This window comes from Enoplosus armatus, chromosome 15 (assembly GCF_043641665.1).
Source record: "Enoplosus armatus isolate fEnoArm2 chromosome 15, fEnoArm2.hap1, whole genome shotgun sequence".
Lineage (NCBI taxonomy): Eukaryota > Metazoa > Chordata > Actinopteri > Centrarchiformes > Enoplosidae > Enoplosus > Enoplosus armatus.
In genome coordinates, this window is record NC_092194.1 from 19,918,141 (window position 1) to 19,930,330 (window position 12,190).

Sequence of the window (12,190 nt, forward strand, 5' to 3'; positions counted from 1 at the left end):
GAAGATGCAGAGAGTCAGGCTTGGGGTTAAGCCTGTAGTGGTTATGGTTTATGTTAGGGTTAGTCTCTAGCAAGTTAAGGCAATGTCTTTATGTGTGTGTGTGTGTGTGTGTGTGTGTGTGTGTGTGTGTGTGTGTGTGCAGAATCTTGGTTTAAAGTGCACAAAGGCATTAGTTAGAGTTACTGCTTCTTATTTGCAAGTAAAGCGATGCTTGTGGGGGAAGGGACGGAGTTCTTTCATAGAACTCAAGCATGACGTGAAGCCTGAGAAAGTTGCATTGGACTAGTACCTTGTTTGTTCCAGGTTGTGCATTGGAATGCACTTCCTTGAGAAAAAACTGCAGGTGACACATGAAATCAGGAAGCATCTTTCTGCCCTCATAATGCTTGTTTCAGAACCAGAGAATCCAGTTTCAGGTTTTATCTTGAACTAACAAGGATCTTAAAGCAGACCTGTGAGAGCACCTGCAAAAGACATGTCGCACAGTAAGTCTTTTCTACATAAAATGTATTTGTGTTTTCCTACATATTCAATGCTATGAATCACTAATTAATTTCATTTACAATACAAGTGCAATGTTAGCCAGTGCTAGGCCTGAGCAGGAACAGATTCAGTTGGGTTGCAGTCACTTTGCTGCAAAAATTGTAACAGGTACTGTTAAAAAAATCACTGTGTTGTTTTGCAGACGGCATTACTAACACGAGGCAGATGATGGTGGTCATATCCACAGTGGAGGAATGGCTGTCTTGGAAGTCTCTGCCACAGGATAGCTCTGGGGATAAACATCTCCAGTTAACCTTTAGTTCTCTCGCATCAAATCAAGTCTGTGACATGACAATGGATGGTCGCTTGATCAGCTTGCGCTATGCAGATTTGAAAGAAGACATGACAGAAGAGGGCATCAGCCAGGCAATAGATGGCTGCTTTAAGTCTTGCGCAGATGGAATCGGTTCATTTCTGCTGCTGATCCAAGGTGGACATTATACAAAGAGGGAAAGAAGAATGATAGAGATACTGCAGGCACACTTTGGAGCTGAAGCTTTAAAATATTTGGTAGTGCTCTCTCTGGAAGATGGAAAGGTTGCTGACACATTGGACGACACCCTCCTGGAGTTGATAAACATGTGCGACGGAAGATACTGCCGAATCACATCATCTGCAGCAAGTGACGACCTGTGCGCTCTATTCGAGATGGTCGACTACATGCTGAGTGAAAATGGTGTGACTGGCTACACAGAAACTATGCTGACTGAAGCTAAGAAAAGGAGCACCGAAGATTCGTCCATGAAGATGCTGAAACAGAAGGTACAAGAGGCCGAGGAGAAGGAGCAGGCCTTCAAGCAACTGGTTCAACAACAGGAGGAGAGAAGAGCCAAAGAAATCGAGAAGCTGAAGGCGAAACATGCTGAGGAAAGAAAGAAGGAGGCAGCTGAAAAAAAGCAATATGAGACAAAAAGAGAAAGCCTGGAGGAGGCTGTGAGAAGCCACAGAGCTATGTTGCAGCTCCAGATGAGTGCTACGGATGGTAAGACTTATTTTTCAGTTTTAAATCAGAATTAGTTAAGATAAAGAAAATTACAGATGCAGATCTATCTCTTCCTGTGCTCCAAACATTTTGTTTCATCTGTACAAACATGTAATGCAGTACAGTGATTACTGGAACAGGACATGGGAGTTTCTAGATCAACATTTATTTCATGTGGGACACTTGTGGGAAAAAGATTTTATTTAGAAACTTTCTCACAACATTAAAGTGAATTTTTGCTGAACTGAATTTTCAGACATTCTGATGCAGCAACATCTGCCACTAGGGGGTGATAGAGTTACACATTGAGAGGGCATTCATCACTCATTATCTACAGTATAAAATATCTAATATTCAGTTTTACACCTGCAATACAAAACAGTCAAAAGATATTCTTGCTTTAACCCCAACACTGCAAAGGACACATTAAGGGTTAGAGATACAATATAAATCATTTAGAGATAGCCAGATATGAGTCAGTAAGTGTGTTCTTCCTTTTAGTTAGAATATTTAATGTTCTAATCTTTCTGGAAATGCTTTCAAACAGCCAGTTTCCTTTTCTTTTTTGTCTTTAAGATGATGACACGAAGAAGATTTCAGTCATCCTGTTGGGTCTCTCTGGCAGCGGGAAGTCCTCTGCTCTAGATCTAATTTTAGAGAGAGCAGGTAATCAATACTCATTTAATGAGTCTAGTCATGAACCCCCTCAGCCCACCTTGTCTTGTGAGAGAAAGGAAGTGTTTGCAGCAGGGAGGCAGCTCATCCTGGTGGACACCCCCGAGCTATGGGACGAGGACGGGGTGGAAAATCTGGAGCTGGTCAAGGACTGCTTGGCTTTGTCCTTACCTGGACCCCACGTCTTCCTGCTGGTGCTCCAAGTGGGGCGCTTCACCCAGGGCGAGTGCGAGATGCTTGGGCACCTGCAGAAGGTTTTTGGACGAGACTTTGCAGAGCACGCCATCGTCCTCTTCGTTTGCTTTGATGGCAAGCAGCGCAGGCCTCAGAGGATCAACGACTACGTGGCCGAAGCCCATGCAACCCTTCAGGGTCTCATCCAGAAGTGTGGGAGCCGTTTTTATGAGCTGAATGTTACAAAGTCCCAGAATGCTCTGAGCTATCCTCAGGTGAAAGACCTGCTCTCAGGAATCAACAAATTGGTAGCTTCACACGGAGGCCGCTCCTACTCAATGAGAAGATTTTCTGTGCAGGAGCTGCAGGAGAGAAAGAAAGGTATTGAGGAGAGAAAGGAGGGGGCTTTGGAAGTGAACTACTTATTACGAGATGATTGATTTCTATACTCGCAGGCAGGGGGGTGAATGTAATAAATGCAACACCTGTAAAATGTGATTAAATCAGCAACAACAGACCTGCAATTAATATTATCAGTTTATTTTTGTTAAGATGCTGTCAGAGAAGAGTTTAACTATGTGGAATTATATTGCAGATGTATTGCTTTTACATATTTTTTATGATTTGCTTGCAGACTATTGCCACTGAGTGAATTTCACAAAATCTCAAACCATTGCAATTTATATTTAAACAGTACATTCATCAAATGCAAATGGCATAGACATTCTAGTTTTCAGAAAGTTGAGATTTATGCCCAACTGACACAGCCAGTCAAGGTTGTTTAGCAAATAAGAAATTATTATTCATTTTATAATTCAATTTTGCATTGTGAATAAAAACAATGGTGGTGGTGTGGGGGATTTTCCAAACTAAACAGAAGAGCAGAAGACATCAGGAATTATTTATGTGTGTGTTTATCTGCACCGAGCAGAGAGGGGAGGAAAAGACAAAGTACAGCTGCAGATTTGATTGGTATGAGGAGTTATCTGACAAGTTTATGAGATCTGCTTGTTGATGTCTAGATTGCCCAACTGTTACGTCCTTAAAAACCATCCTTCAGATGTGCTCAGTTGCCAACAAACTGATAAAACTGCATAAAAACAACAAGATTGATGCAAAACGTTGTTTAGCTGTCATGATAGCAGCTCCTGTGTTAACTCTTAAAAGGTTTCTGTTCAATCTATGAACTTAGTCTGCGATGATGTAATGTGTGTAATGTAACATGTTAATGATGTTATCTGCAGTCTGCTCCATAACTGTTCATCTTTGTACACATAACTGAAGAAACTTTTGTGTTGATTATTTATCTCCCCACATCTCTCTTTGTTATTGTACTGCATCTGATGCTTATTGTGCACGATTCTAAACAGCTCAAGAAAGACACGACATCTGAATGTGATAAAGTGTATTTTATTGATTCTTTTATAAAGTGATTAAATGTCTTTCTATCTCTACAGCCATGCATTAGTTGCAAATGAGAAAGGACCACTTCTGTCCAACATATAAACACATTAGCTTCACATGCAGGTAGACTAATCAGTGAAAGCCGAAAACCGTAATGTGCTGTAACTGTAATGCTTGCTCTCCTTTGTTTAACTGCCCTGGTCCTCTGTTGCATCGGGCTGCGGGGCCATGGTCTTATCAATCCACTCAGTGTAGTGGGAGATGATAGTGTAAATACCAGGCTTTCTAACTTGACCACACTTGCTCCCTCCATTGGAAGTAATTCCCACTACAATGCCATTGTAGAGCAGAGGACCTCCAGAGTCACCCTGAAAGACAACAAAAAGACGAGCAGAAGGGCCTTAAACAGGAAATACAGTATAAACCTGCAAAGTGCAATGACGGCTCCAGTTTAGTGTGTTAGCTTGCAAACATTAGTGCTGCTGTATAAACAAGGAGATACGACCAGAGACATATCGAAGAAGAGTTTCTGTCAGGGAGGCAGTTTGCATTTTGTTCACTCTTCTCGGTTGCAGTCCCATTTTGAGATTTGTTCTGACAAAACACTTCCATAAAGTTTTTTGCCTTTACTGTAGGCTAACTTATTGGGTAATAACATCAGCGCTGGCAAAGAATATGTAGTTTATGTGAGCCTAATCAATAGCAGTAAAGTCCCTGAAGCTTTAAACACAGAAAAAAGAAGGGTTTTAATACAGACAAATATACATTACTTGGCTCATGGTCATCCTAACTTGATGCTGTCTATCCCATTTGTTGACAACCATTTATATTTAATAGAAGAGAAGGAACTGAAACTTACATCACAGCTGTCTTCTTTCCTATGAGGTTGATCACAGGGGTCTGCGCATAATTTATGTGCACACATCATGTTTTTGGTGAACTTTCTGCCAAAGTAGTCGCCACGTCTGCAGCGACTTGAGCTGAACACCTCAACGGTCACCTCTTTGAGCTTGTCTGGTCTGGCCCCCAGGTCATTGATCGATCCCCAGCCGGCTGTGTCGACCTCTTCATTCGTGCTGGGGTTTGTGCCGCCTTCTCGCAGGTATTCCACTGCTTTAACAGCTTCCGAGGCGTTGAATGGACGATCCAACTGTTAAAAAAAAAAAAACGTTCCCAAATGGATTGTTTTGTTTTGCTTTTTGTCTAGATGTCTAGATCTACATCAGAGCTAAGAGTTCTGTTCCTCCCAAAAAACATAACAACATATCCGTTCACATCTCCGAATAGTGTACCACTGAGAGATTGACTGATTGACACAATTATACACTTACCTTAATTAAAGCAATGTCATTATCATAACTTGAGGTGCTGAAGTTTGGGTAATTGTGAAGTTCCAAAATATCAAATGTCTGCTTCGTCTCTTCAGGTTCACTCAGAGAATGGACACCCAACACTACTTGCCTTCCATTTGGCCTGCGAAAAGAGCGCAATAATATTATAGTATTGAATAATCTTCAATATTATATGATAACACACGTTTCCCATTTCTATTAAATAAACATTATAATCACAAAAAGGGGGCGTACATTGAAAAATAATGATAAAACTGCATGTTTTGTTCCAGATATCCAATGCTTGACAAGAAAATGCACACAGTCCTCCTTTAAATTGGAGTTAATGAATGAACTCAGTCATGAAAACAAAACAAATATGATGAAATTGAAGACAAAGAAGTTCCGAGCTACATCAGCTCAGAGAACATTTACATGTATATAATCACAGATGAAGTAAATATTTTAATTAAAACTTTTTGTTAATCTTGTGAAGGTTGCCTCACCCTGTTGGCAGACAGTGTGCTGCTGTCATCACCCACTGATCTGCAATCACAAACCCTCCACACTCATGGTTCATTTTCTCTCCTTCCGGCACCTGGATGGAGGCCATGTAGGGCCGAGAGTGCGGAGCGGCCTCTCTGCCACCAATTATACCCTCACCTGAAACGATGAAAACACGAGCAGAAAGAAGACGTACAGTAACATACACACACGGAGAGTATTGCATGGGAAGGTGCAAAGTCACATCCCCCTTTAGTATTTTCATAATAAAGGGGGATTTTAGCATTTCATGTCAAGAAAACTTCCAAAATTATCAGTAAGAAATACAACCAGTGTAAAAAGTGTTAGAAAAGATTTTTAGAATAGTAGCAGAAAAATACAATAATACTACAGTGAAAATAACACAATCAAAATCTAAACCAACGGATATAAATGACTAAGAAGCCAAATCTAAATAGATGAATCATTAGTTATTGAAGAAACAATGTCAGCATAAACTCACTGTGTGAAATGAGGGCAAAAGCAAAAACAGCAGCAGCCACGAGAACGTCTTTCTCTGACACCATGATGTCGGTTTAACTAAACCAAAACCAGCAACTGGTCTTTTAAAGGATCCCACTTGAAAGAAAGGAAACATAAATCAAGCAGATATGGTGCAAGGCGCAAGTGGGAGTCTGGCAATCCTCCTGCTGCCCCCCCCCCCCCCCCCCCCCCCCCTTTCCAGGAATAAAAAACAGGAAAGCAAACATGTTCGCTGACAGCTTTTACTTTGATAGATGCTTTCTTCACTCACAGTTCTTGACAAGACAAACAAGGCAAACATACATTTCATGCTTAGCGACAGTATGTTCCTTCTCATCTTCACATCACTTTTGGATGACATTTAGATAAAAAAAATAGATCCACACATTTCTTTGCACAGACATATACGCTTGTTTGCTTCCAAAAAAAAAAAGTTCCACTTCATGTGTAGTTTAATGACATTTTCAAGTTACATAATGCGGAGATTTGCATGAACCCCCCCGACCTCGTGCACTTAAACTCAACACTCAGAAGAGGAGGAGGACATTATCTTCTTCTGTTCTTCCCGTAAATCCAGCAGGAAAACATGGAACACAGCCAGTCTGGAAGAAGTAAGTACATTACAGATGAACAGCAACAACACCTAATTGTGTTTTTTCAAAGAATGCATTGCAAGAATGTAATCTGAATACAATACAGATTAAATCTGTAACAAACAACACATATTATAGCATTAAATGACCACGTAAATCATCAATAAACAGATAAATCATTTTAGTACGTCAGTTTGACTGTGTAGGGAACCTCATCTTCATATCTGAAGCTGCCAGAGGACACACAGATACAGAGAAAATATATTTTTCAAACATGAGGCTGACACGTAAAAGCCAATTTTGCAGCAGCACCTAATTGTTCTCAGTGTCAGAGATGATGCAGCTCATAAAGCTCTCAACTCAGCTGAAGCACAACACGACTCTCTCAATATGCAGTTCAGGTCCGGATGTCACTTGCCAAAGGGTTTTATATGCAGTGTCTAAGCGCTCACATTGGTAAAGACTATAATTGTAGTGTCGTGAACAATTCCCACTGTGTCTTTAATTAAATATTACACCCTTGCTTCCACCCGTCTTTTAACTTGGCATCAGTTTGATGTTCCTTGTCCAGACAAACTGTGCTTCTTGCACACAACTCAACCCATAGATTTGTTTCTGCTTCCAGAGCGACTCTGAGAACTGTTTGTTTGTCTGAGACTCCTGTTGGCTGGTGTTTGGACAGATTTATCCTGCCGTGAACTTGTAAAGAAATATTGCCCCTCGGTCTGGGAACATTCCTGTTTGGCTGATTATATTTTGGGTGGAGGTACAGGGGAGGAGAGGCCCTCCGGGAGATTTACAAGTCAAATATTTTATACAGGGAAATGTACCAATGCTGTTTTGTTTCAGCAAAAGGTCTGTTGCACGTGGTGATTAGTTTGTGCCACCACATTCTGACTGGGTATAGATAATACTGTGCATATGCGTAAGCCTCTGTGTGCCTTTGCTATACAGAAAATACACAGCAATGAACATGTTGCAGGTTTACAGCCCACGTCAGTAACTGAGCATGCGTTCAAAGAATACATAGAAATGCACACCATATACAATACGTTTAGAGTGAGTTTCTGAGACCAGCCCATAATCAAAAGGTCACATGTTCAGAAGCACTAATGTGTCCCGTCCAAACGTCTTTAAGGCAGGAAGTTTAGCTGCTGTACCTTCAAAGTGTACGATTGAATAAGAGCTCATGAGAACAGGTTTGTGGTGGGAGGCTGAGGACGACAGGTGAGTTGAGGTACACTTTACACTTTTCTCACACGCAGTTAACTTTTGTCTAGAGACACAAGGATTATTGATTGGTGCCACGTCTGTATTTGTTCTTTTTTTAGAAGAGCAAGTTAAGTCTTTTGCTTGTGTTTTTGTTTTCAGAGCTGGGGATTAGTCATGCCTACTTCTGTTATATTGATTTCTATCTGTTTGGCACGACCCCCTTGTCCCGTCCTCTCCCACATTTTGAGAACCTTTGTTATTTAATTTATTTTATGTTAATTCTACTGTGACTCCTTCAGATTCTTTGGTTGTCGTGTTATCATCCCCTGTATTCACCGAGGGGACGTGACAGAGACTTCAGTTTGTTGACTTTACAAGCAGCTGCTAAAGGAATTTCCTTGAAAGAAGAGTGTTTTCTTTCTCTCTGCTGTGCTACAGCCCCTCTTGCAAAAGAAAACTTGATCTCAGTGAGACTCCCTGATTAAATAAAGGTTACATAAACCCAAATATCACTCATTTATATTAGAAACTCCAATATTCATGAATGTTGAATTCTTTGTCTTCCTGTAGACAAATTTGACGTTTTTTGCTTGTTCAGGTGATCTGCTGTGTATTGATTAAATTACCATCTATATTACACTATAATAATAATTATATAATTGGAACTGTACCAGCTGAACGCTCTTTGTGTTTTCCCTAAAAGTAGTAACAAATGACATTGTTCTTTCCAGAAAACTTCCTTGGAAACGATTCGGACATTTCAAACTTTATAAATGAAATAAAGCAGTGAAGACATAACTATTTTATCGTATGTCAACCAGATTACAGACAATATATCCTGTGTTTCTGAGTGAGTTTTGTAGAAAACAGCAGAGTACGGTTTCTAATTCTAGACCTGCATTGCCCTCTGCAGGTACAAACAAGTACAACTAGAAAACATGAATATTTCAGAAAAAACAAACAAGCTCCTCAATGTTAATAAAAAAAAGTTTGCTGGCTGCCTTAACATGCAATATATTGACCTAAACGGTGAATGTTTGGCTGAAAGTTTAGTTAGTAAACGAAGTGAATGTTAGACAGTAAAATACAGGAGCGAATGTCTTGTCATATCAAAAAGTGTTACAGTTTATTGATTTCTCTGGATGCCAAGTTTATATCATTATGGCTAATTTCTCGGAAATAGACCCATTATGAGAATTAAAGTTGCACAAATGCTTACTGAGAGCCTCCTCTCCTAATGTCTCAGGGGCTTGACCTTACGTACGCGTTACTGTAAAATGGAGAAATAATACTTGTTATCTCTTAATAAGATTTTCCTACTTCTGGCCAATTAAGTCGTGACTCATATTCTCACAATTACATGTTAGGAGGAACATAATAGTTAGAAATTATAGGTTAAAACTGACAAAGACATCTGTATGCACCTGGATGATGATGATGATGATGATGATGATGATGATGATGAGTTAATTTAGCTGCAGAAACATTAGCTGTGAAATGGAGGCATCTGTGAGTAAATCACAAACAACACTCTTCACCACTGGACATGAGGATTATAAGCAATGAATTTCAGTTCATGCACGTGACATTTTATATGTAGAAATGTCCACACAGCTGAAGAGCAACAGTATAAACTGCCCGACGTGTTGAGTATTAGTTCTTAGTATTGCTCTGTATCGGACTTTTGATTGTCACCTGAGCGTTGTTGTCGTTGCCACGGAGACGAGTTACAACTACAACCGTAGCCTCGAGCAACAAAGCCCACCCAGCCAGGTATGCAGTGTGTGTGTGTGTGTGTGTGTGTGTGTGTGTGTGTGTGTGTTTGTTTCTGTTACATGTGTTCGTGTGTAGCCATCCGTATCTGTTCATCCGTGTGTGTGTGGTCTGGCACTGAACCAGTTATCAGCGGTGAGTTAACAGAGTCATTTTCCACTTTATGTTTTTCTAAATGTTTCATTACTCTCTCTCTCTCTCTCTCTCTCTCTCTCTCTCTCTCTCCCTGTGTCTCTCCTCCCTCGCTCGCTCATTCCAACCTCATCTGAGTTTTCATTCTCAGACGCTGAGTCAGCAAGCCTGTCAGTCTGTCTGGCAGGCTTTCTGTCGTCCATCAATCAATCAATCAATCAATCAATCCCGGCCTGTTAGAAAGGTTTGTATTCTGTTTTGTTTTATATCAAAGTGTATTTTAAAGCAACATACGATACATACAAATATACAGTGTGACTTTCCACAGTCTGAGTGTATGAAACAGCTTGGTGCACAGGGTTTGAACCTGCTGCTGTTTCTTCCACATTGACAGGTCTTTTAATTATATCTAGATGACGATGCCGTGATGTTTTCAAAGGCTGATTTAAAACAGTGATTCTATTTATCACGTTTATCACAAAGGAGTAGTCAGCTGAGAAACATACAACAGGCTGATTCTTCATATACAAGTGTATACATGCGATAATATGTGCAGACTGGGCCATTCAAACTGTACTTAACAGGACTCTTCATGTGTCATCGTGATTTACAATCACTCAAACTGAGTTTCTGGTGCATCAGTCACATATAACAGAAACACTAGTGATGTGTTGAGGGGGGAAATGTCAAAAGCCATTCTGACAGATACCAATACACACAAAAAAAGTGCATTAAAAACAAACCCAGCTTCACCAACACTAAAAGAAAGTCAACAGGACTTGAAACTACATGTGCCGTCTCAAAAACCACCATTGATCTCAACCTACATAACAGTTCAGGGATATTTTAGACTTAAATCATTGTGAGTGATCATTTTAAAGATCAGAACAGTTGCATTAGGAAGCTTCCCCTTCCAGTTTACTGAGACACGATAAACTCATATAACCCCAAAAGAAATTCGGAGGTGGTTTGACCATGTTAGGTGGGCTTTGTTCCGATCTGCACATGAGCACAGACATGTAATCTGAAAGAGACACAAAACGACTGCCGGTGTGTTGCTTTTGGTAGCTTTGTGTCTCTTTCAACAACATTTTGCAGAAGAACCAGAAGTCTCAGGTGTTGCTGTCGGCCCAAAACTCCACCTGTTCATGCTGCAGATGAAGAGACTCAATGTGCTCGACATTAAAGCAAAACAAAACAAAACACAATCATCTCTAGTTTAAACTGAGCTCTGTGACTTTCCACCAAGAAATGTCACTTTTAACAGTGGCTCAGGCCCAAGGGCCACCTGACCCCCCCCCCCAGTGTTGAAGATGTATGTTGCACAGATTCATGCATGGATTACTGACTCGTTCTGTAATCCATACATCATACTCTATCTTTACTCCCTTCAGATAAGGATAAACTTCACAAAATTAATATTTATCAGTAAGAGTTGTACTGACATAATGACACATGTCAGGAATTAAATCCAAAACTCTCTAATCCCTTGATGTCTTTGTGGTATAAAGCTTCATAAACTAGAACAAAACATACAGGATTTCTGTGTTGGAGTTCAAGTATCAGCTTTTACATTCTGTAAGACCGAACAACAAGAAGCATCATTAACAGTAAAAGTTTGAATCTTTCCCCCTCTGTCTGTCTCTGTGTCTCTCTTTGTCTTTCCAGTCGAGTGGTGGTCTTCTGCTCCGTGCTGGCGTTGCTCCAGAGGAGGGGGATTACTGTTAAACGGGTATAATCTCTGCTGTTTCCTCCATCAGTCCAGGCCCATCTGATGGGAGCTGGTGTTTAGAAGGGGCTCCACAGGACGAGATACTCTTTAACTGTAATCTCTCTAATCTCTCTTCTTACTTCAGGCCGGGGTCCCGCAGACCTGCCGTCCTCTCACTCTGCAGCTCACGCTCAGATTTCTCCCACAGCCTTTTGAGAAACCTGACAGCCTATATTTTCAGTTTGGAAAACACAGGCAGTTTTTAAAGGTGTGTATGTTTTTTTCCCTCGATGGGAAACCATAAAAAAATATCTTCAGGTATTTAGTTTTGAAAACACCTTAACATGTATACTGTACACTCTATACTGTACACTGTAAATGTGCTGTTTAGAAACTTTGGTTTTCTTTGTTTTCTGGATGGAGTCATTTATTTGGCTCGTATCATGTAGCATATAAATAATGCAATCATGCATCCGTTTTTACTGATATATATGAAAAATAAAATTACATTTCAAACAGAAGAGACGCTTAAGTTTCTATATGTGAACATGGGTGAAACTATTTGCCATTTTCTGAATCCTGTCATCATTATTTGAGAATCTGTGTGAATGTGTGTTTTGTTCATTTGCATAAT

The 12,190-nt window shown here is 40.3% G+C and overlaps 2 protein-coding genes across 2 annotated transcripts; one reads left to right on the forward strand and one right to left on the reverse strand.

Annotated features, from left to right (window-relative positions):
* The first annotated feature begins 435 nt into the window (after positions 1–435).
* LOC139297642 (GTPase IMAP family member 8-like) lies at positions 436–3,830 on the forward strand. Its single transcript, XM_070920396.1, has 3 exons — positions 436–485; positions 686–1,525; positions 2,102–3,830. The coding sequence occupies exons 1-3, from the start codon at positions 476–478 to the stop codon at positions 2,812–2,814; spliced, it is 1,563 nt and encodes a 520-aa protein (XP_070776497.1). The 5' UTR covers positions 436–475; the 3' UTR covers positions 2,815–3,830.
* A 102-nt stretch (positions 3,831–3,932) lies between these two features.
* On the reverse strand, positions 3,933–6,179 carry cfd (complement factor D (adipsin)). Its single transcript, XM_070920821.1, has 5 exons — positions 6,116–6,179; positions 5,616–5,772; positions 5,110–5,251; positions 4,638–4,928; positions 3,933–4,146 (listed from the first exon to the last, which is right to left on the reverse strand). The coding sequence occupies exons 1-5, from the start codon at positions 6,177–6,179 to the stop codon at positions 3,967–3,969; spliced, it is 834 nt and encodes a 277-aa protein (XP_070776922.1). The 3' UTR covers positions 3,933–3,966.
* Between the last annotated feature and the right edge of the window lie 6,011 nt (positions 6,180–12,190).